Raw genomic sequence first — 24036 nt, 5'->3', positions numbered from 1 at the left:
GCATAATGTTGCTGGAAGCTGACCCCAAGGGTTCCATTTTTCATCTGTGAAGGCCTAATTATTTAGCCCAGATGTGATTAATCCAGGGGTTAGAAACATTTTCAAGTAGGTGACCACACCTGTGATTTTTCACTCTTGACAAGTGCAGAAGGGACAGGGCAATGTAAGGGTCTGTGCAGATAGCAGCCCATTCAGTCTGGTTGAGTTCCCTGCACAGACAGAATCAGAAGAGGCCTCACCGGCAGCTCTTTGCTTATATCAATAAAGCTTCCTGCAGCAGAAATAAAACAGGGATGAACTGAGATAGCAATGGGGTTTGGAATCAGGAAATATGGTTCTAGTTCTGGCTGGGACAGTAACTAGCAAGTCACTTAACCTCAATAAACCTCGGCTCCTCATCTGACCTGAGGAGGTTGGGTCTGGATGTTCTGCATTGTTGGTTTCAGCTAAAGCATTTTGAAATGGTATTGACCAGCTTTGATTATATAAAACTTTAAAGTATTTATGTAGCTTAAGATAATATCCAAAAAAGTTTGAGGTCTTGAAGATAAAAAACTGAGACAATGAACATGTCCATCAAAAAGGGAACTGGTTAAATGAATGATGGTACTGCCATCCAGTGGAATATTATACAGCCATAAAGAGAAAGCAGAGCCTCTTTAAATACTAATATGAAACAATCTTCAATATGCAAGAAAATAAGATAAGAAGATGCAGGAGAGCAAGGACAGTAAAAACATGGAAAATAGAAATTTGTTTATATAAGCATAGACTATGCCCAGATGGATAAACAAGACTTTGTAATATTGATCGCTTTCAAGGAAGGGCATCTGGTGGCTAGAGAGCAGAGGTGCAGGGAAGACATCTTACTGGATACTCCTGTATACCTCTAAAATTCAAACCATGTGAACCTATTACTTATTAAATCAATGACAGAAAAATTAAATGATATATTGAAAGAATTTTGAACTTTTTTTTTTTTTTTTTTTTTTTGTGGGACCCTTGCCGGTGGCTGGGGAACGAACCAGCACTGTTGCGGCTGCGGGCAGCCTCGCAACCCAGCGCTCGACCGCTGCGCCACCAGGGGAGGCCCAGAATTTTGAACTTTGGGTAATAGTGGTTAACATTCTGCCATTTGAGAGTTGCTTGTGCATATATCTTGTAGAAATCACCTTCTGGGTTGGCTAATCTGACAACAATGAGTAACCGCACTCCCCCCCACCTCCAGGATCACCCCATCTTCCCACACAAGCACGTGAGCGGTCCCTCACATTCCTCTTGGTCCACAGCAGCCACGTCGAAGAAGATGTGGCTTGCCCTGCCCTGGCAAAGACCAATTTTCCATGCAGATTCCATCAGTTCATATCTCAGGGCCCATCTCCAAAGACCCTGGCAGAGATTGCCAGCTCCCACATCAGTCTTTGGAAAGGCTCCCCAGGGACAGTGCCCTTTATGCCTCTGTACCCCTCTGCTCAGCTTTCTGAGCTGAAGAGGCAGCCCATCTAAGCAGAGTATAGAGTAGGAGGCACCTAGGACTATAAGGGAGAGGTAAGTAGAATTAGATGGGGAGAAATAAGTCATAATAAAATATCTCGGAAACCAGGACCACTGTGGAACAAATGGACTCGAAGTTCACCTCCCGCAGCTTCTCCTGGGCCTCAGCCAGTGCTGCTTGTTTCTCTTTAAGCTGGGCCAGCGCCACGTTCATTCTTATCCTCTTGGGCTCCACCACTCGATACAGCCGTCCATATAGCTGCAGAGAGACAGCCAGACTGCAGGGTCACCTGCCCACCCACTCACCCGCCAGGGATTCTTCCTTCCCACCTGGGTCTGCCATTCCCCAGCATTCACCTGTGTGAATCGTCGTTTCCCGCCCCCCAGGCCTACCTCTGGTTCCCACCCCCCTCCGCCCCCCACTCCATCCTGGCACTGCTTACCTCCATGGCCCGTACCCACATGCAGAGGGACTTGGCAGCCAGTGAGACACGACCAATGATGTCAGGTTGGAAGTCAGGCTGGGCGCAGTAGGCCCCAATCTTCTTCAGAACCTTATCTGAGATATTGTCCTTATCAAAGTGGATCAGTGATTTAATGAAGTTCTGTTCCCCTGTGGGACAAAAATTGAAAGCCTGGACCCCAGGGCCTAACCCCACCCTCCCTGTACAGGTTTCACTTCTGATTCTTCTCTCGGGGTAAGGAGGCCAGAAGCATTCCTGCCTTTGGATTCTGCCATACATTCCTGTATCTTCACACAATTTTCCTTTTTATGCTTAAATTGAGTCATTTCTGTTACTTACAACCAAAAAATCTCAACTGATACTTGTGTCTTCTCTCTCCTACTGGGTGCTATGCTCCTGAGGGTTGGTACAATGCCCCATTCATCTCTGTCATGCTGGGAGGCTGATGCACAGCAGATGATTAATAAATGTTGGGTGACGTTAATTGACATTAATTATCTCTGGGTTCTCTAGCTTACCTAGCTGCCTCTTGGCCTCTGCCCAAGTGGGCTCGTTGCCTCGAAGAATCATGACTGCCTGCATCACCATTTCCACTTGGGCTGGGGGCCGACCATAAGACTTGATCTCTCCTATATCCTTCTTGTTCAAGGACTCCAGGGCCTGGGAAAAGGGATTTTCTTAAGGAGCAAAGTTGACTTAGATTCCACTCAGGTGGGAAGACAGGTCCTTCGTGGAGGCTGGATCCAGCTGAGGCACCCTGGCTTCCCACCAGTTCCCCAGGGCTTTGAGGATAAGAAGGCCAGCCCCATTCCCTTCCCTGGGCCCTCCAACCCTATACCCGCATGGCCTCTTCTAGGGCTGGCAATGCCTCTTCTAGATCTTTCTGAGCATTGTCAGCTAGCGCCTGGCACTTGATTTCCTCAACTGCAATCTTCTCACTATTGGCTGTCACGGCCTAGGGATGAAAAGAGGACAAGGGTATGTCTTCACCTTTGGCTAAGATGGTGACAGTGCAACAATGAAAGATAAAGATAATGTGAGGAGTGGAATGTGTGTCTCCTGATGCAGTAACTGATGGAGACCAGCAAGCCTCTGCCTGCTGGGCACTGCCAGTAGGGGTGTAGGAGGGGCAAGATCAGCCCCACCTTCTGTTGCTCATCTGCCTCCCGCTTCTGCTGCACGATGATGACCAGGTACTCCTCACACTGTTTCTGGAACTCAGCCACCTTTTTCTTTGCATCCTCCAGCTCCAACGACATCACTTCTACCTTTTCCCTAGTTTCATCGATCTTAAACAATCCTGTCCGAAGCTTATTGGCCTGGTTCAGCAATTCCTCCCGCTTCTCTGCCAGCAACCTGGAGGACAGAGTAGGATAAAGGGCTGGGCAAGGCTGGGGTCCCTGAGAGGGGGTGCCCTCTACCGTCTCCTGTCCCAGGTATCTCAGACTTTTATCATTATCTAAATGATCATTTAGATCATTCCCAAATGGCCTTCTTGCTTCCAGACTCGGATTTATTCTATATACCACTGTCAAAACCGCCTTGCTAGACACTGTTTTCATCACACCACCTTCCTGCTTGAGAGTCTTCTACTCTTCCCTCGGTGCAGCAGGCGGGTGGTGCTGCCTGCAGTGAACATGAAAACACAAACCTGCCCCAAGGGACAGTCATCCCTGGGCTCAGCCTGCTTTTTCCACATTGGAACATGGGCTCAGAATTGCCACAATTGCTGAGTTTTAAAGAGAAACTGGAAATCTGGATTTTTTAAGGTTCCCAAATTTTAATATTGGCAACTCATTCTAAAACGTTTTCAACATTGCACAGGCACAAAAAAAAAAAAAAAAAAAAAAAGTCTGTGCAGGATTATTTGCATACATTACATGAGAAAATGCATGTAAAGGACATAGCACCAGAAAACAGAATGTAAGTTTTTTTTTTTTTTTTTAGAGGCATGCTTTATTTATTTGTTTGCTGGTTTGTTTGTTTGTTTTGTTTGTACATGCACTGGGTACAGTCAGAAGCGCGGGAGGGTGAGAGAACTCACCAGAGCCAGAGCAGGGAGCAGAGCAGGCAGAAGGACCGAAGTACACTGCTGAGGGGAGCAGCGGGCGGCAGGAGAGGTCTGCACGCCATGTGGGACCCTCCTCCGGTGGCCGGGGAGCAGCCGGGGATCGAACCGGCGCCGCAGAGGCCGCGCGCAGCCTCGCAACCCAGCACTCAACCGCTGCGCCACCGGGGAGGCCCCAGAATGTAAGTTTTTGTACCCAGGAAGGCAAGGATTTAATTTTGTTAATTGGTGTATTGCCAGTATCTAGGATAATGTCTGGCACATAGTAGGTGCTCCAAAAAATGTTTTAAAGAGATGAATAAGTGTTAATTATCATTACTATTGCAAATGGCTTTTTTCTCTTTGATTAAAATACTGAATCCAATAAATGAGGTTTTTTTAAAAACATTTCTTTCATATCCATTAAAGTGAATTATTGCTATGCAGATAAAAAGACACTAAACATAAGCTGAATGAATGAATATATAATTCTTAAGAATGGTGGAAAAACTAGAAGACATTAAAGGCAGAGAGGAGAAAATTAGTAGATATATAAACACACACATATATACACATATGGCATATATATATATTTATTTATACTATATTAAAAAAAATATATATATATGGCAATGTCCCAGTTGTATTATGGTTAGAAAAATAAACACCATTCAATCATTCCAAAAGAAGTCAGAGAAGGCGCACAGAGGGGTTGGAGCCCCAGGAACACAGCCAGAGGATCCAAGAGATGGTCCCACCATGGAAATCCCACCTTTCTTTTATTAACTTCCTGGGAGGAATTAAGACCCTGTGCTTCTTTGCCACCCCACATCAGTATCCACTGTCCCCTCGACCAGATCCTGAATATTTTCAAATATGTCATTTCACCAATCACCCTCAAAGACACCAAGCTCCCAGGGCCCTCCACATCTCCTACTCTTATTCATACTTCTTATATCCAGACACGAGTTCCAGATAGTTGGTGGGAGTGACGTAGTTGTATCTTCGCAGTTCCAACAGCATCCTCTGGGAATACTGAGCCACTGACCAGTGCATGGTGACGAAGATTCGAGCCACCTTCCTGCGGATCTGAGGAAATGGATAAAGGATGTAAGATGGGATGGAGTCAGATGGAGAAGAGAAATGGGAGGAATTGGGAGTTGAGAGCTGGGGAGTAGGATCTCACATTCTCCTGAGTTCCCAGGTCAACTCCCATGAGGTACTTCTCAGCCACCTCTAGCAGGGCCTCGCGGGGCCATTCTGAGAACCAGTTGATGGTTGTGCAGTTCACCAACGCTGGGTACTGTCGGATCCAGTTCCTGGGATATATTGCAAGGTAGTTAAGGCCATTTGAAGACTCCAGCCACCAACTTTATCACAGGAACACTTGCTTTCCAAAAATTTAAATGCCCCACCCTCATGCTTCTGTATCACTTTGTCCAGGTTCTGTTCCCTTCAAAGTTAGTTCAGGATGGTATTTAGAATTTGTTTCTGGGGACAGAAAGACCTGGTTTCAAATCTAGGCGTGGATCTTGGCCAAGCCATCTAACTTTTTGAAAATCAGTTATCTCATCTCTAAAATGGGAAAAACGGGGTTTCTCCCTCATGGCATAAGGGGTTAAGCACAGCACTATGAAGCTATCCACAGCCTCTGCAACATGAGTTTGATCCCCAGCTGGCCAGGAAGCTACCCACATGGCACGGCAGACTTCTTCTGTCTCACCCACTGCTCCCCTCAGCAGTGTATTTCAGTCTGTCTGCCTGTTCTGTTCCCCGCTCTGTCTCCGGTGAATCCCCCCACACCAAGGGGGATTCAGCAAGGGGAGGGATGGGCAAGCCAGCCATCTTTTTATTTATTTATGCATAAATAAATAAATAAATCTTTAAAAATAAATAAATACATAAATAAAATGGGAAAAACAATGCACAGTAGGGCTATTAGAGGGTGTGTGTCTGTCAGTTCAATGGACATTAAGTGAAGTGAAATAAACCAGCCACAATAAGACAAATATTGTATGACTCCTCTTACACGAGGTATTTAAAGTAGTCAAATTCATAGGTGCTTGTCAGGAGCTAGGGAGGGGGAAATGGGTAGATGGGTAGAGCTTCAGTTTTGCAAAATGAGAAAGTTCTAGAGATCTGTTGTACAACAATGAATTGTACACTTAAAAATGTCAGTTAAGGGCCTCCCTGGTGGCGCAAGGGGTTAAGATGCAGCCTATGAAGCTGTCTGCAGCTGCTGCAGCGCAAGTTCAATCCCCACCAGGGAACTACCCACATGGCGCAGCAGACCTCTCTGGACTTGCCTGCTGCTCCCCTCAGCAGTGTATTTCAGTAGATCTACCTGTTCTGCTCCCCACTCTGTCTCTGGTGAATGCTCTCACTCCCCTGCACCTCTGGTCTGTACCCCAGCTCTTGTATGTATAAAATAAATAAATCTTTGGGGAGAAAAAACTGTCAGTTAAGACAGCTACTTTTGTGTTATATATTTTCTTACCATAATAAAAAAATCTCCAAACAAAACCAAAAACCACCCATCCCCAAATCTAGTTATACCAAAAGGGGATGGATGATTCCAGTGTAAGTATCTGAACTTCCTGAACTCCCTGAAAGGAGGCACAGCCTACGGAAGCGAAGGGAGGGATGGGCAAGCCAGTCAGGAGAGCCTGGGAAGGGGGTAGTCACCCACAAGACTCTTGCCCAAAGAAGGGAAGCCTGCAGTGAGGAAGGACCTCATGAAGAACACTGGGCCCTGGAGCGAGCAGGTACCTGAAGGGGTCACCCACAGGACTGAGGCAGAGAATGATGTGCAGGTTGTTCCGGACGCGCTCAATGAGGTAGGTGAAGAGACTGTCGGACGTCTCGGGCACCTGCTCTGCCCGGGCCTGATCTATGATGAGATTCTGGATCTGCACAGAAGTCACATAGCATCAAAGCACTGAAGTTTCCAAGGCAGAACCAGAGAGGGTAGCCGGGGCGGTTGGGCTGGCAAGGTGCAGATTTCATTTTTTAAAATGTTATTTGTGATTATTTACTCACAAGAAAATGTCTGTGTTTTTTTCTTTTTTAATGAATGAATGAATGAATTTTTAATTGAGGTGATATCTGAATATCCCCATCAGGTATCAGACCATCCAAGTCACCCCTAATCCACCACCATCGTTCATTGGGTTTCCTTCTCTCTTTGTTCCCACCCTTCCCTCACCCCAAGGTGTGGGTGTCACAGCAGCTTTCCACCCCAACCCTGCTCAGTAAGCTCCCCGGAAAAAAGGCTGAAGAGGAACAACTTTTCCACCGAATGGGTGCTACACAGCATATCCTGGGATCTGTGCTTATTCAAGCATGAGTCAGGAAGGCCAAAGAACTAGCTGGAAGTGAAGGTGGAAAGGGTCATACCTCTTCAAATTCATCAGTCTTGTAGAGATTGGGGACCTCGCCCGAGCTAAGGATGTTGTTAATGTCCTCTAGGAATGATTCATCAACAATTTGGGTGTCCACAAAAAGGAAGGATGTAGCCTTGAGATCTACCCCAGCCTGGAAATACAGACGCTTGATATCTGAGTCAGATAAGGGAAGGAGGAAGAGAGGGAGACTCTTGAGATTTACAATCCTGTTCGTATTTCTTTTCTGAGGATGTTTTAAGAACCCTCCCCTCCCCACCACACACCCACACCATCCTGCGGCCCACAGGCACGTCTCACTCTCTGCCTTCCATCTCTCCTCTCTCATTCTGGCCAGAAGTCAGGCACTTTCAACCCCCAATAATCCTCCAATTCAGAAACCGCCGTACCGTCTCGAAATTCCTGCTTTCGATAGTGTTTGGTGACCTCAATCTGGAAGGTGATGTACTCGCAGATGGATGAGGCCAAGCGGGCCAGACTCTGGCGCCCGCTGCCCCCAATGCCCACTAGCAGCATGTTTCCCCGAGGCTGTCCAATGACCCGCACAATCCGTGTGACTGTAAGGGTGGGGGAGATGAGGGCAATGAGTTGGTAGAGCAAACTTAAGGGGTCCTCCAGGCCCTAGCCTGGGGGCTGGCATGTCTGACACTGAAGTAGAGGGGCCAAGAGATGTGGGAAGAGGTTAACGCTGAGGCTCTGTAACAATTAAAATTCTAATTTCCACCCAGTCTGTTAAACACCAATATCAAGGAAAAGCCCCAACCATTGTCATCAGGGCATCTGGGACCAAGGTGGTAGGCAACTTCCTGGACTTGGAGTGACTGAGATCTGGAAAGGGAAACACCCCATAATTGGGCTGCTGGGGATGGGGGTGGGAAAGGAAGTGCTCACTGTGTTCAACAGCCTCTCGGAAGAGCACCAGCTGCATCGGCACGACAGCAGTTGACATGTTGTATTCATTCAGAGCCGTCTCCATGGTTGTCTTCAGCACTGTCAGATCAGTCAGGTCTTCATACACCTTGGGCTCTCTCAGGAAGTCCCCTGGGCCATGGGAATCGAGGGTCACATTCTCAAATGTGAGCCCTCCCCAGACTTTCCCAGAGGGCCCTATGCCTCAGGACTCCAGGCCTTGACCCTCCTTCTAACCCAGTCCTAAAAGTCTCCAGCTATGGTTGCCACAGCTCCCAGCTCACCAAAAATAGGAGAACGTTTGTTGGGACAGAGATTATGAAATGTGAGGTCAAAGAAGGAGCCGAGTTTGTCGCTTAAGATGCCCACGAAAGCTTCCATATCTGTCGCATCAACCAGTCGGTCAGAGAAGACCCTGTTGAGAGGAAGTTGGGGTGATATCTGGTAACAAAGAGTAGGGCCCTGGGGGAGGGAGTGTCAAGTGGGTGTGGAGGGGAGGGCTGTACAATAGAGGATGCTGGACCTGGGGACAGACTGAGGAAGTCTGGATCTGCTGGCACAGCCATCTCACCTGAAACACTCATGGATCCAGAGTCGTGTGATGCTAGTCTTGGTGTCGTGGAAGTCCTTGTTGGCTCTAAGCATGCCCTGGAATACCTGGGGAAGAGACCTGGCTAGTGGGATGGAAGAAGGGAGGAGATTCTCCCAGAAGTTTTAAAGGTATGACCAAAGAAAGTGGCATCCTAGCATGGGCATGACTTGGGGTGCATGGGATTTGACTCAAGGCTTTCAATGAGAAGAGAATGCCTCTGAGGAGGCTGTGCAGGCAAGAGGGGCAAGGTCAGATGGAGTTTCACCTTGGAGATATCTCGGAGGTTGAAGAGGTAGTGGATCTTGGCAGGTGTGGGCAGGAAGCGCTGGACCACAGTATTGTACATGTCCAAGGTGGCCTCCGTCACCACAATCCCAATAGGCTTCACTTCTTCCTCAAAGTCCTGAAGCTTCTGATTGATCATGGTGCCAAATATTCGGATGATCTGGGACTCCTAGAAACAGGCACTCAAACTCACTTTCTCAGGCTCCTGGCTTTTCTGCCAGGCCTGGGGCCAGGGTGATGTGAGTGGAGCACTTACCTTAGAGGTATAATTTAAGGGGGCACACAGCAAAATCAGAAATCAAGAGAATTAATATTTTAACATAATATTGAAAATTCAAAATTAATGCAAAATATCCATGTTGAACAAATGCCAACATTTTAAATCAAGAGAGTCAGGATTATTGATTTTTCTTCCTGCTTCGGGCTCATTATAGTTCAAAGGGCACCATGCTAATGTATATTTATTTAAATTTTTCTGTTATTTCCACATTGAATTTTTGGCATTTGTTGTTTGTTTGTTTTTAATATCATGTTAAAATGCTATTTCTCTTGATGGCTGAGGTTTTTTTGGCGCCCCCAAGCACCTCACTAGCCTTATCCTATATCCTGGTACCGCTCTCAGCATTCAGCTTGGTAGACTCTGCCCTTCTCAGCCTCTCTGGGCACCCAGCACTCTGCTCACAGGAGCTATAAAGCTTCAGGGAACTAGCTCAGAAGAAGCAAAGGTGCCTGCACAGAACAGTCTTCTGTCAGTATCTCATCTCCTCAGCAGGCAACTCTGCTTCAGGGCTGCCCCTTCCTGATTTGCTCCCTTATTCTTTGGGAAACAGGTGGTTGTGCCTCCCCAGGTCCCCACTAAGCCCTCACCGTGGGGAAGGTCATGTTGATGATATTGAAGCGACTCTGCAGCCTTGAGGAGATGACCGTCCGTCCACCCCCAGGGGGGCCCATAGCAGCCATCAGGAACATGTCCTGGAGAACACACAAGATGGGTCAGAGACAGGTGGAGAGAGGGCACAGAAATAAGGAGGATGTAAAAGAAAGCCAGGAAAAGAGAGTCAGCATAGGGGCAAAGGAGAAGAGGGACAGGGATAGAATGAACTGGCAGACATAAAGGTGCAGGAGAGGTAAAGGCAAGGAAGGGATTAGGGAAATTTTTCAGAATTACTGAAGTCATGTATTTCTTATTTCATCATTATAATCCTTGTCGCCAAATCAGAAAATAGGGGTAAGTTTAAAAATTTTTTGATTATGTTTTCTAGACTTTCTTTTTTTAATGTATATACCTAGCCACATGTGTGTGTGTTTTCATTCTTAGAAACACATGAATATAATTATTAGGTGAGTTTTTGATCCTGAGTACTAAATATATGGACACTCCAGAAAGCAGCCTGGAATGGCTGCTGGCCATTCATTGATTTAGGGAAAAGAAACAACCACAATGCCCACAGTCCTGTATGACAAGAGCCAGGACCGAAGGAAGACCCCTGATCCCTGGGTGGGAAGCGGAGAACTGATCCGAGCAGGAGCTGACAGCAACCAGAGGAGGCATTAAGGCCAGAGGGGGTTTATGGACCCTGGCGCTTAGACAATTCTGGGCCCATCAGGGTTGGCATGTGAGCATGGAGTAAAAGGCCTGAAAAAGTAGTTGGAGGACAGGGTCCTGTGGTCCCAAAGCACCAGGCAGGGTCAGTTCCTAATATTCAGAATTGATAACTTGGGAGCCAGATGTCTGGGTCTTGAGACAGGCAGGCATGCATGTATGGAGCAAAATATGGAATTATAGGATTCCCTCCCAGGAATCTTATGGAATGAGGATGGAGTACATCATGGGAGGGCAGAGGCCTGAAGAATGAGTCCTCGGAATGCTTACTCGTATGTACTTGATGGTCTGTTTCGAACGATCGTACCAGAAACCATAGTCAATCCAGAGGCGAAGCAGCTCCAGAGGTGGCTGGGACCCAAACAAGTCCTTAGCTGGCATATTTAGGTCATCCATGAAGGTGATCATGCTTTTGCCTCCAAATGGCACATAGACACCCTTGGTTCGCTTCTCCACCCGGCTCTCAATGATGTTCTGCACATTATTGGATGTGGTCTGGTGAAAAAGGTATAGAATGAATGCTTGGGTCCCCCAAGAGAAATATGGGGTTAGAGAGAGGTGCCCATCAGACATCTGGATCCTAAGGGAGAGCAGAAGGTTGGGTCCGGGTGCGGGGGGGAACAGGTCTTGTAACACACCTGTGCAGACATGTTGACAGTGAGTACCGACCAGTGGCTGGAGGGCAAAGACTGCAGAACACTCTGGGCAATGGAGGTCTTTCCGGTCCCCACGGGACCTACCAGAAGGATGGGATTCTGGTTGGCCACCAAAGAGCTCACCAAGTAATTATAACGAACAGTGTCAACGGTGGGCACCATGATCTTATAGAACGGGGAGCTGGGGAACAAACAGAACTGGGTCTTAGGATCCTCGGCCCACTCCGTCCCAACTCCCACTTCATTCTGCCTCCCAGTGTTTGTCTTCCTCCAGCATCACCACTCTCTAATCATCAATCCTGCCCCCTGGGGAGACTAGGGAACTGGCATTCTCCTTAAGGATCCTGCCCCCACACCTCTAAATCCTACTTCCTGTACTCAAAGAGTATCTACTCTGGGATCCACTCTCTCCTTTCTTTTTTTTTTTTTTAAGTATTTACTCATTTATGCATACAAGATCTGGGGTACAGGCCAGAGGTGTGGGGGGTGAGAGAATTCATCAGAGACAGAGTGGGGAACAGAACAGATAGATTGACCAAAATGCACTGCTGAGGGGAGCAGCGGGTGAGTCAGGAGAGGTCTGCTGCACCATGTGGGTAACTCCTTGGCAGGGGATGGAACTCGTGCTGCAGTGGCTGCATATAGCTTCATAGGTTGCGTCTTAACCCCTTGTGCCACCAGGGAGGTCCCACTCTCTCCTTTCTATAGCTCCTTTTTGCTTCTAGATCCCCACTCTCTCCCCACACCTCCTCAAGCCAGACCCACCCCCAAAGCCCTGCTCTCACTTTGGAGGGTAACGCCAACTTTTAGGGAGCTTCTCCTCAAATGATGTCCAACTCCGTACCTTGGGGTCCACAAAATATTCGTACACTGTATCCTAAGGTGGGAATGCATGTCAAGTTACCAAAGCCTTTCTTTGGCATGCCCCAACCCAGGAAAAGCACTCACTGGGTAGAGGAAAGAGAGCTGAGTTGGCAGGTTGAAACTCAAGAAGAGTCTGAGGGTCAGGGATACAGAGGAGTTCTGGAAATTTTGGACAGCTGGGTTTGAATGTCCTGACCTTATTGGGAAAGGAGCCCTCCATCTCTCGGAGATAGCTATCAATCTTCTTGCGGCCATCCTCATCCACAGAGGCGCACATAGACCAGATCATGCTGAACACAAATGTCAGCTCTACCATGGAGACATAGTTTTCATTATCAGCTGGGTTCACCTGGATGGAAGAAGAAAAGAAAGAAACAGCCTGAATCTAAAAGACATGGAAGGGTCTATTTTAGGAGCTCATCACAAAGTTTTCCTACCTTCCTGGCTGTGTTCAGAAAACCATACGGTTGTGAAATAACTTTAATCTAAAATATTTGGATAAACCTGAAGCTTCCTGTAGCTCAGCAGTTGCTCTGAGTTTCTTTCTCTGCTAAGTTGTAAATACACGGCAGGGATCCAGCCACACCCTATCTACCTTGAAAAAGTGCCCATGGGTGGTCAAGGGGAGAGATCCAGGGACATTTGGAGGGACATCTTTATAAATGCAAAAAAAAAAACCCTGGAGACGATCAAAATGTCTACCAGTAGAGGGATGAAAAAAATAAAATGTGCTCTATAGTGGAATAGTATGTAGCAGTAAAGAACAATGAAATAGGGGGCCTCCCCGGTGGCACAGCTGGTTGAGCGCCACACTGTAAGCTGCCTGCAGGCTCTGCAGTGCAGTTCGATTCCATGCTGGCCAGGGAGAAACCCACATGGTGCGACAGACCTCTCCTGCCTCGCCCGCTGCTCTCCTCAGCAGTGTCTTCAGTCCGTCTGCCTGGTCTGCTCGCCACTGTCTCTGGTGAATTCTCTCACCCTCCCACACCTCTGGTCTGTACCCCAGTTCTTGTATAAATAAATAAATCTTAAAAAAAAAAAAGAACAATGAAATAGGGCCTCCCTGGTGGCAAAAGGAGTTAAGCACAGCACTGTGAAGCTATCCATAGCCTCTGCAGCACAAGTTCGATCCTGGCCAGCCAGGGTGCTATCCACATGGCGCTGCAGACCTCTCCTGTCTTGCCTGCTGCTCCCCTCAGCAGTGTATTTCAGTCTGCCTGTTCTGTTCCCACTTTGTCTCTGGTGAATCCTCTCACCCCCTGTACCTCTGGCCTATACCCCAGTTCTTGTATGCATAAATAAATAAATCTTAAAAAAAAATTTTAAAAAAAGAACAATGAAATTAGTCCATATGTAGCAATATGCAACTCAAAAGCATACTGTTGATTTAATAAGGATATTGCAAATGTTGTAAATAGCATGAGACCTTTTTTTTAGATTTATTTATTTATGCATACAAAAACTGGGGTACAGGCCAGATGTGTAGAGGGTGAGAGGATTCACCAGAGACAGAGTGGGGAGCAGAACAGGCAGATTGACTGAAAACACTGTTGAGGGGAGCAGCGGGCAAGGCAGGAAAGGTCTGCTGCACCATGTGGGTATCTCCCTGGCGGGGATCGAACACCTATGGGCTTGGATATAAGTATGTATTTAAAACTGTAATAATACAAACAAAGATACTACAGTTGTTATTTGTGTGGGGGGAGAAGTAGACCAGGATTGGGTGAAGAGCGTGATCAAAGAGCACTTTAGCTGTATATGAAAATTTGTAATCTTTAGAAAAGAAACTAGTTTCAATTATTATTTATATAATTAAACACTGAAATTTTAAATGTACCAATTTAATAGCAGAAGTAGTATATTTAGAGTTCATGCTCTCAATTCCCCAACCCAGAGGAAACAGGGAGACACTGTTTTCGGACAGAGGAGTATATGGAACTCATGACTGCCTAACAGACAGCTAACTCAGCACCATCCATATCCTGCTAACCTACAATGTGAAACAGCCACACAGGTGGGGAGTTTGAGGATGGGTTCTGAATTAAGATACCTAAAACTATGGATATGCAGGATGTTGTCCAATCCAAAATATTGATCTTAGAATAATCCTCAAAGATAGATGGGGACCTCCTTGGTAGCCTAGGGGTTAAATCTCAGTGCCATCACCACTACAGCCTGAGTTTGATCCCCGGCCAGGGAGCTACACACATGGCGCAGCAGACCTCTCCTGTCTCACCCGCTGCTCCCCTCAGCAGCGTATTTCAGGCAGTCTGCCTGTTCTGCTCCCCACCCTATCACTGGTGAATCCTCTCATCCCCTCACCTCTGGCCTACACCCCAGCTCTTCTACGCAAAAATAAATTAGGAAAAAAAACATGGATGGGAAATTGTGTTGAGATTCTATTGTCTACCATATTTAATCCACAATCCTTATTTTGTCCTCCCAATTTCCCCCAACACACAATACATCCTCTTCTTGGGGTTTCTGCCACAGGAAGATATCTGCAAGCAAATCCTACCCCTACCCTGCCTGGCCAGCAGGGACTGCCTCTCCTGTGTTTTTGCAAAGATCTTTCTCTTTACCTAGAAAGCCCTGCTCTCTTTGTGCTGTTCATTAGTGTTTGTCCCTTTGCTGCTCACTCAGAAAGCCTTTTTTACTCAGCCGATCCCAAGTGCCAGACACTGTATGACTGACCTTTTCCTATAAGTTATCTTGCAAGTTCATCTACATAATTTTAATTTATATTAACTGTAGCAAGAATGACCTGCCATTGTAGATCTTGTTATATAACTTTATATTAACAGATTAGTTATCTGATTTTTTTTTAAAAAAAAGTACAAACCATTTCTCAGCAGTGATTTAATCTCAACAGAAAAATATCTCATTTTTGTCCTTATTCCATAACCCTACACTGAAAAAAATTTCTTAAATATCATATATTTCCAGAAAGCTGAAAAATTTTAAAACCTCTCATCAGATTAGGCTGGGCACTCCTTCAAGCAGAAATGGTATCCCCCCAGGCCTCATAAATACCAAGACTTAGTATTTATTTTTTCAGAAGAGAGGGGATTGGGAAACTCAATGAACTAATATGCTCAGCTACCAAACTATGGGTAGGAAGTTACATGAGACTCTATTGTGTATCATATCCCATTTAGAATCCTTAGTCAGGCCTTCTAGGACTGACTCATCACTCACACTGACACATCACTCACACACTCACACACACACACACGCCCCTCACTGACTTCTACCCTGGGAGTCTCTGCTCTGCTCAAGCCTGGTTTCGCACTGTCTCAGACAGTTTCCCTGAAGTTGTCCCCGGAAGTCATAAGCCCTTCCTGTGCTGGCCCTGATTTGAGGCCCTCTTACCCCATTCTCTGGTGTGGCCAGGACTGAGTACAGTTTGCAGAGGGAGATGATTCCGCTGTACTCAGGGAGGGGAACCAGCTCTCGGCAGTTGTCCTTCTTGAAGGTCAGCATCTTCTTGATGAATTTGTCGAACATGCGTTGCAGGGGCTCTACCTCGCCCTGAGGTTGAGCGAGAAGGCCCTGAATTACCTCCTGTGTCCTGTAGGCCATGTTGGTCACCTCCCCCCTCTCAGTTCCCTTCCTACCTTTGGTCTCTTCTCCAGCCACGACTGCACATAGGGCTTCCAGCCCAGGTCTGTGTAGTCAGTGAAGACCATCCCGCAACGAGACACCGTGGCTGGAGAGGCCACTGCTAAGTTCTCCACTTCAAACAGGAGAGACACCTAAGGAGGTACTTTGTCAGAAGCACTTTGCTCCCTCCACCCTGCCCCCATCAATAATAATAAAACACCCAGGACACCAATGTCCCAGAGCGTATCTACCAAGTACTAAGAGTGGTATAGGATGAATAAAGAGGTTTACAAATTATGTACTTTTCAAAAGAAATTAGAACTTGTTCAAGGTTATCCATGTGAAAAATGGCTCACTTGCTTGCACCCTTTGAGCAGGCAGAAAGGGGCACGCTCTACAGTCTGTGACTTCACACTTGGGTGTATATAGTCAAGGTCTATAGAGTTACATGGCAGTGGAAACCAGGCTGAGGCCTGTGTCGGTCTACACAGGGCTTCCTAACACACAAAGTTCTTTTCTGAATCACTGTTCTCAACGTCCATGGCAGACGAAGCGTTTTTTCTTCAGTCACAGGTTTTCCTGAACCCAGGCATCCTCCTTCTCACATCTCTCCTCTGGAACTTACTCTTCTTTGGGAGCCCATGGTGGCATGCTCCTTCCTGAGCTCTGCCCCTGCCCTCTAGTTCCCTCTTCCAGGGGCACCCACTGTACCTGTTCAGGCATTGAAATGCGCTCCCCATTGATGAGTGTCAACACTTTGTTGTCGTCCATGACGGAGTTCATGCTCTCAATCCACAGTGTGTCCACAGGCCCGTCAAAGAGGATCCACTTCTCATCTGGCTTCTCATCTTGGTAGAAGGTAGGTTGATAAGGAAACGAGGCACCTTCTCACCGAGCCCCCCTCCACACTCACTGCCTGGGAGATACACGGCAGTGCTTCCCAAGCATTTTTCTCCCAAATATAAGCTTTCTGCCTCTAAACTGTCCTACCTCATGACCCTTGGGTACCTGCGCAGGCTGTCCGCATGACGCTAGACAGGATGCCGTCTGTCCATTCGTTAGTACTGAGATCGTATTCCCCATACAGCTCTCCTAGGGACAAGGCCTTAGGGTTCAAAGGGAACTCCTAAAAATGACACAGGAAGGGAGTTTTGAGTGCTGATAGACACTAACCCCCAAATCTCCCTTTCCCAGTTTCCCCTCCTTTGTATATTTGTATTTGCCCCTCTCTGTCTCTCCCTCCCAGGCCCTGATCTCTTGGTCTCACTGCCTTCTTTCTCTGACACTTACGCATTCTAACTTCCAAGATACTTTTTGCCCAATATACTTTTTTTTTTAATTTATTTATATAAGACTGGGGCACAGGCCAGAGGCACGGGAGGGTGAGAGGATTCACCAGAGACAGAGTGGGGAGCAGAACTGGCAGATGGACTGAAAACACTGCTGAGGGGAGCAGCGGGCAAGGCAGGAGAGGTCTGCTGCGCCATGAGGGTAGCTCCCTCGTCAGCTGGGAATCGAACCCACGCTGCAGAAGCTGTGGACAGCTTCACAGTGCTGCACTCAACCCGCTGTGCCACTGGGGAGGCCCTGCCCAATATACTTTTCCAAAGTATATTTTCTTCCTGCTGTTCAACTCTTTGCTGGGCCTCCCTGTCCCAACTCCATACTCTAACGATGTTGAAGTTGGGCTCTCCAGCCCGGCACAGGGAAGACAAGGAGGACTGAAGAATTTTCCATGAGGCAGTCTTGCCACTGCCAGTGCAGCCCACGATCATGGTGGAGTGGCGAGAGTTCTTGGTTTCATACAACTGGATAACCTTGGTGACAGTGAACGGCGTGATCTGCAGGCCCATGTCTCGAATCTCCTGCTCAATAGTCTCTCGTAGCTAAGAGAAAATAGGAAGAGGAAGAAAAAGTGGAAGAAAAGGGATATAGCCTGCAAATGACTTTCAAAATCCTCTCAGTTCCAGGAGGATCATGCGCACACTGTTAAAAAAAAAAAAAAAAGGAACAGGCCCTTTGCACACTGGCATTTATTGGTTCCCTGGGAAGCTGACCAGCTGCAGAGTTAAGCAATTGGACTCTGAGGTCAACTAGCCTGGGGCCCCTAGCTATCAGCTATGTGAACCTGAGTAAGCTACTTCTCTGAGCTACTCCCTGCTAAATGAGAGTAGTAAGGAGACTTTTTTCTGAGGTTGCTATATTAAGTCAATGTAAAATACAAAGTCTGACACATTTTTTTCCCTACTATCATTCAAGAAATATTTATGGCCCCTTTATAGTATATGCCAAACAGTGCACTGGATATAAAACTGGATCCCTGTGGCACAAGATGTGGGTCATAACTGACTTTCCCCCACCACCTGAGCAGCTAGACATGCTGGCTTTGTTGGCACAGCAGGCCCCAGCATGCAGAGCCTGAGGGAAGGTTGGTGCAGGCTGCTCTAAAAACAATAAACATGGCGGGCACTCCACCACCTGCTGCACACAGTGTGAGCGGCCCCACTGAGGCTCAAGGTGCCAGAGTGGCCAGCAGCAGCAGTGGGCTATGCGGGCTTTCCCGCCACACCAACCCAGAGCATGTAGCCCCAAGGGGACTGCAGTGGCAAGGTCACCCAGTGCCAGATCAAGTTCCAGCAGCAGACATCAGGCTTATCCCTTTTGCATTTTGTGCCTAGATTGTAAATCAGGTTAAAGCGCAGTTTCATTAGTTAATCATTCAGTTTGAAAAATGGAAGTTAACTGACTGGTGCTAACTGGCACCAATTAGATGCTTAGGATTGAAAATCATCCAGTCAGGCTTACAGGACGGGGGACCCTGAAAGAGGTTATAAGGCAGGAGTCAGCTTGATTCTTTTTCTGCTCTCAGCCTCCGAAGAGAGAAGGATTCAGCAGACAGCTTCTAAAGTAGCATAAAGTTGAAGGCCTCCATGGGTTCAGCAGCCCTCTGCAGGCCTCCACAGACTCTGAGACTCCAGTCCTCTGTAGACCTCCAGACCTCTGTAGACCTTCACAGAGCCCCAGACACTGCACATGCCTTGGGCCCTGCCTCTGACATTACGTGCAAGGAGCACTGTTGGCCTTGGCTCAGTGTCTTAAAGAGCTATTGTGCTATTGGTTCATAACAATAGCTCACAAAAAAAAAGTGAGCTGTAACACTTGTGTGTCTGATACCACCTCCTAATGACCAATGGTGACTAAAACTCTGGCCAATGCTGTCCAGCACTGTTGACAGGTGACAAGTCACCTTTGAAAGCTTCCACAGCTGATCATTCAGCACCACCTCCTGGTGTTGTTGCTTCCATTGCTGTCCAGTCCTGGTCTTCAGACTTTTGTGTCACGTCAGCATCTCCACCAGTGAACACCACCAGCCACCACTGTGAGCTGGATCCTGGCCCACTGCTTACTGGTGTGCCACCAGTCCAGGGCCTCATTGACAGGATAGCACCATCTTGCACGAGTAGCCTTTTGTTTGGGACTACTGGACATGGTGGACATTATTTGAGTGAGAGAGCTGCCACTTGTGGCCTTAGAAACGCTTCATTTCCTCAACTTCCTGTTTGTTAAGTAAACTCCACTATTCTTCCCTGAGCCTGAGCCATCTTGCAGTTGCTCAGTGCTTTAAGGTGACCAACGCAAGGAAAGGACACTTGGGCTGGTCAACCACAAGTGTCCAAATGTCCAGTCCCTTCATGGTCACCACCTTAAAACAGAGCTGAATGAGTGCCAAAGGACAGTGCCGAGGTGGGGGACAGGTTACAGTCTGTGGGTTCTCACCAGTGCATTAACAATTGCAAGACCACTCAGACTCAGGGAACAACAGAGGAGTTTATTTAACAAAGATGATATTGGGGAATCCAGAGTTTCTAAGTCTAAGTTTGGAAGCTATCTTTCCTCAACTGGCTTTTGAATCATCTCTCTTTTCCCTTTTGTCTGCTCTATTCTCTGCAATATTCCTTTTTTAATAGCATTTTATAAGTATTTCATGGATACTAGATCTCAATCTTATCTCTAAGAATACTAATGGTTGATAAAAATTTTTCTCTTCATATTATCTGTTTTCTCTAATTCATTTTTTCCTATTTGTTTTTTTTTTCAGTTAGACTTATTTTTATTTATTTTTTTCACAGCAAATTTATTAAGGAAAAGAGAAAAAAGAAAGAGACGCCTTCATAGACATCGGCGGGCAGCTGCAGGTATTCTTTTATAGCGTTTTTGGATAAAATTATTGTGGAAATTATCACTTTTGGGTCAAATTGGGTTGGTCTTCTGTGATTGATAATACTCTTTGCCCCCACTTCTCTGATAATATTTTTTTTACATCATTGTTCATTTTTAAACAATATTTGCCACCCCCCACCCCCTCAGGTGTAGTCCCCATAGAGTTTCCTTCCCCAAGGCACCATCACCTCAGTCCCCTGAGCTCCTCCCTCCCTCCCTCTGTTCCCTCTCCCTCCTCCTCCCCTGCAGGATGTCTCTGATTTATGATTATCTGTTTTTGCTTTGTTGTGTTTTGTACTGTTGTTATTTTTTTACACTGATGTCTTATTTGGTTCCCCTATATTCCTGCTATAAGTGAAACCTTCAATATTTTTCTTTTTCCTTCAGGCTTATTTCACTGAGCATAATTCCTTCCAGCTCCATCCACATTGTTGCAAATGGCATGAGTTTATCTTTTTTGATTGCTGAATAATATTCCATTGTGTATGTATGCCACATCTTCTTGATCCTTTTCCTATTTGTTTTGGATGCTTTCATGTTAGCGGCTCTGCTCTGATATGTGATAAGCCTGGATTTTCTGCTTATATATAAGGGTGGAGACATAAAAAGTTGATTGGAAACTGAGTGTACAACTGGGGTTTGTAGATTGTGAGTGTGTCTGTAGGGAATATATCTGGATCTTTCACTGGGAAATTTCTATTCTCAATGTCTTGGTAATTCCTCTTGGGTAAGAGAGATTCTCCAGAGAATCCCAATTTTCTCCAGAGAATCCCAATTCTCCAGAGAATTCCCAATTTTCTGTTTGACTGCCAGCATTCTGGCAACTGAGGGGTAAAAGAAGACTAAGAGTCTCAGCATTCAATGTGTAAACATTCACTTGATCTTCATTGATAATAGGGATTACCTGCCTTCAACTAAACCTGGTATCCTCCCATCCAGAGACTCACTATTTTACCATCTGGTTTGGTCTTTTGCCAAAGTGGGAAAGGCTGTGCTCGCTTCGGCAGCACATATACAAAGTGGGAAAGGCATTGTCTTTCAAGGTTATGGAAAGGAGATCTGGAGATCTAATTGCTTCCAAGACAGTTTGTCTCCAATCCTTGTTATTTTAGATATACCTCCTGTACTCTCCTGCCTGCTCCCTACTTATAGGGATACCTAATTCCAAAAAGGCTTAGCCTTTTAAGAATTCTCTCTCAATTTCCTCACTTCTAGCCCTCTTGTGCTTGCTCAGTAAGCAACAACTTATCTCCTCTCCCATTCTCCCAAATCTTTCAGGTATAGATGATTTATTTTAAAAATCTCTTTAGAGTAGTTACAGTGGGTTTTCAAAGGGAAACAAAAATTTTTTAATCCACCTTCTTTACCTTAAAGCCCTCCCTCTATTGAATTGCTGTTTCCCTTCAATTATAGCATTTTTTCACTAATAGAAATTCTTTTGATTCTTTTTCCAGCCTACTTTAGAAATCTCTTTTTCCTGGCTCATGTTTCAAGTTTTTCTTTTATTTTTTAGAACATATTAAATTTAGTCATCTTCCATTTTGAAATCTCAAATCTTTCCATTCTGGGATTCTTCTTGAATTCTTTCTTTATTGATCCTGCCTCCCTGTGCCAACTATTTTCAATAATCTTTGCGGCTCTAATTCTGCTGTCTAGTTGTTCTTCAAACTTCCATTCATGATATCTTATTTCCTTGTGTGTTTTGTGAATTCTGGCCAGGAACAACTCATTTTCTTAGACTTTTATCTTGAACTTTTATGAGAATTCTTTGAGGCTCAAGTTGAAATTTCATTCTTCCAGAAACAAATTTGCATCTGCTTCTGTCAGTCATCTGGGGGAGGCACTAGCAACCTGAAACTACTTAAAATTAAATTCTAAGTTTGAGATTTGGGAAAATTATTCAGTAGAATAAATTATGACTACAGACTTTTTGAGACTAGAAGGACATTTTGACCCCTCCTCCTAGCATCCGAGGTCAAGACAAGCAGTTTCCTTACCATCTGGACCTTTCTCAGTAGCGAGTTTCTTGTTTTCTCTCTATCTCAGGGTGTTTTCCCTTGTGAACTGAGGTTTATGTAGGACTGGGTTTTCTGTTATACAGCCAGACTTGGGCTGCTTTTCTCCTACCTCCAGTTCAACAAAAAATTTCAAGAGGAAAGCCAGCTTTCACATTCACTTATCTCCCTGTTTTTACACCCCTCGCCACCCCAGGTTTCTTTCTTTAGTGCCAGCTTAGCAATACATTTACAAAGATGTTCTTTTATATTTTTATCCAGAATTTTAGTGGCTTCATTGAAAGAATTATCCAGGGTATGTAAACTACCATATGGTGAGAGGAGAAAGTTCCTATACTTGCAAAAATCTCCTCTCCCACCCCCGTCCATTCCACTGCTCTCACATATCAAACAATTCCTGGAAGTCCTCCTCAAAATTCTCTGAATGAGGAGAGTCGAGATCAGAGAAGTCTAGTGAGTACAGAGAAAGTAGAAAAGCCAGTAGATTAGAGGTCTCAATGAAGTCAAAGAACTGCTGAGGAGAAATATTTGAGGAGGGGTGTTGGGAGTTGGGAGTTGTAGTGAAAGAGAGGAATGTTGGAATAAGTCAGTACATTTTATAAATAAGGAAGCCCAAAGAAAGGTCAACTGCCTTCTGCAACATAGCAGGTACAGAATTACAAAACAAGACCTGGAAACCCAGTGTTGTGTTCCTGGACCCACATTCACATATGAGTTCAGGGAGAGTATTAAGGAACAAATACCTTGCCATAGTCAATGACAGGCAGCTCAACATTGGGGAATAGATCCTGCACGATGGCATTGAATAGTGGTACGTCAGCTGAAGTCAGCTTGGCAATGTTCATATCTCTCATAGAGAGCAGCAGCACCTGAGTGGGAAAAGACAGAAACTGAGGCTTGCAAAGTCAGGGTCTAGGTATTCACAAGACCTTTCCTCTCCAATGGGGTGAGGCCCAGGAGCCCGAACCAACAGATGCACCTGAGTTAGTCATTAGCAATGACTAACAGGCAGACAGATGGGAAGATTAATCTAGGGAAAGAAAGGATCTGAAAATTTTAATGAAGGTGCATTGGACCATGATGATGAAGATTCAAGTCCAAGGGCTATGTCTTATCTACCTCCTCATCAGACATATCTGGCTGCAGGCGGCGTTTCTTGCCCGCATAGCGTAGAAGAGAGGTCAGAGCGCGTAAGCCAAAGTCGTAATGGTCTTGTCTGGAGAGCTGCTGCACGGCCAGGGAGTAAAGTGTATAAACCTTCTTGGCCAGAGCCTAAGAAACGAAAACACAGGAGGAAACAACTCATCACCCCACAAATTGCTTTGCTTCACCTAAAGACTGTTATGAATACAATAAGTTCAGCTCCAGGGACTTGAAGTAGCTAGGAGGTGCTTGCTGGATGGTCCTAATGAGGAGATCTTGTGAATCCTGCCAGAGAGGGTAAGTGACTTCACAGAGGGGAGACCTCCCTCCTCTGAATCCCTCTACCTACTGACAACACTGTGTTCCTCCTAAGATATGCTAATTGTAAGGCCTTGGGATGGGGGTTCCTCTGTCCTAGGACCAAAGATGGAAGGTAAATAGAATAATTGGAGTAAACAGATTATTGGAGTACCTTGCAGTTGCCAAAGCCCTCCCCAAAGAGAATGATTTCTGCAATAAGAGTAGAATCAGGCACCACCATGGCAATTGGACGGAACATTGATTTAAGATTTTCAGGAAGCTCAGTGCGACCAGCATAGCCTAGAAAAAAACAGTGCCATTTATTTAGAATCCATGTATCTCTTCATCTTGACTCACTTCCCAACCAATCCCATTGTCCCCAACCCTAGCACCATCCCTAATTTTTTCCCCTACTACTACTCTAAGATCTGTTCACTTA

The 24036-nt window shown here is 46.0% G+C and overlaps 1 protein-coding gene across 6 annotated transcripts in view; it reads right to left on the bottom strand.

Annotated features, from left to right (window-relative positions):
• Positions 1–24036, bottom strand: part of DNAH2 (dynein axonemal heavy chain 2) — a 104460-nt gene that overhangs the window by 25332 nt on the left and 55092 nt on the right. For all 6 annotated transcript variants that reach the window (XM_054688886.1, XM_054688889.1, XM_054688887.1 and 3 more), the window contains 27 exons: positions 23770–23897; positions 23274–23426; positions 22898–23023; positions 17586–17804; positions 16927–17044; positions 16630–16766; positions 15933–16070; positions 15688–15846; positions 12512–12664; positions 12237–12328; positions 11434–11632; positions 11066–11290; positions 10060–10164; positions 9173–9361; positions 8887–8972; positions 8600–8730; positions 8298–8447; positions 7796–7963; positions 7402–7562; positions 6775–6914; positions 5192–5324; positions 4955–5094; positions 3104–3314; positions 2797–2913; positions 2477–2618; positions 1938–2107; positions 1637–1753 (listed from right to left, as the gene is read on the bottom strand). In XM_054688886.1, coding sequence (XP_054544861.1) covers positions 1637–1753; positions 1938–2107; positions 2477–2618; positions 2797–2913; positions 3104–3314; positions 4955–5094; positions 5192–5324; positions 6775–6914; positions 7402–7562; positions 7796–7963; positions 8298–8447; positions 8600–8730; positions 8887–8972; positions 9173–9361; positions 10060–10164; positions 11066–11290; positions 11434–11632; positions 12237–12328; positions 12512–12664; positions 15688–15846; positions 15933–16070; positions 16630–16766; positions 16927–17044; positions 17586–17804; positions 22898–23023; positions 23274–23426; positions 23770–23897 — 4007 coding nt within the window. The remainder of the gene's footprint in view (positions 1–1636; positions 1754–1937; positions 2108–2476; positions 2619–2796; positions 2914–3103; positions 3315–4954; positions 5095–5191; positions 5325–6774; positions 6915–7401; positions 7563–7795; positions 7964–8297; positions 8448–8599; positions 8731–8886; positions 8973–9172; positions 9362–10059; positions 10165–11065; positions 11291–11433; positions 11633–12236; positions 12329–12511; positions 12665–15687; positions 15847–15932; positions 16071–16629; positions 16767–16926; positions 17045–17585; positions 17805–22897; positions 23024–23273; positions 23427–23769; positions 23898–24036) is intronic.

Source organism: Talpa occidentalis, unplaced genomic scaffold (assembly GCF_014898055.3).
Source record: "Talpa occidentalis isolate TD23 unplaced genomic scaffold, MPIMG_talOcc4v2.1 talOcc4.7, whole genome shotgun sequence".
Classification (NCBI taxonomy): Eukaryota; Metazoa; Chordata; class Mammalia; order Eulipotyphla; family Talpidae; genus Talpa; species Talpa occidentalis.
This window is presented reverse-complemented; position numbering and strand designations above follow the sequence as displayed.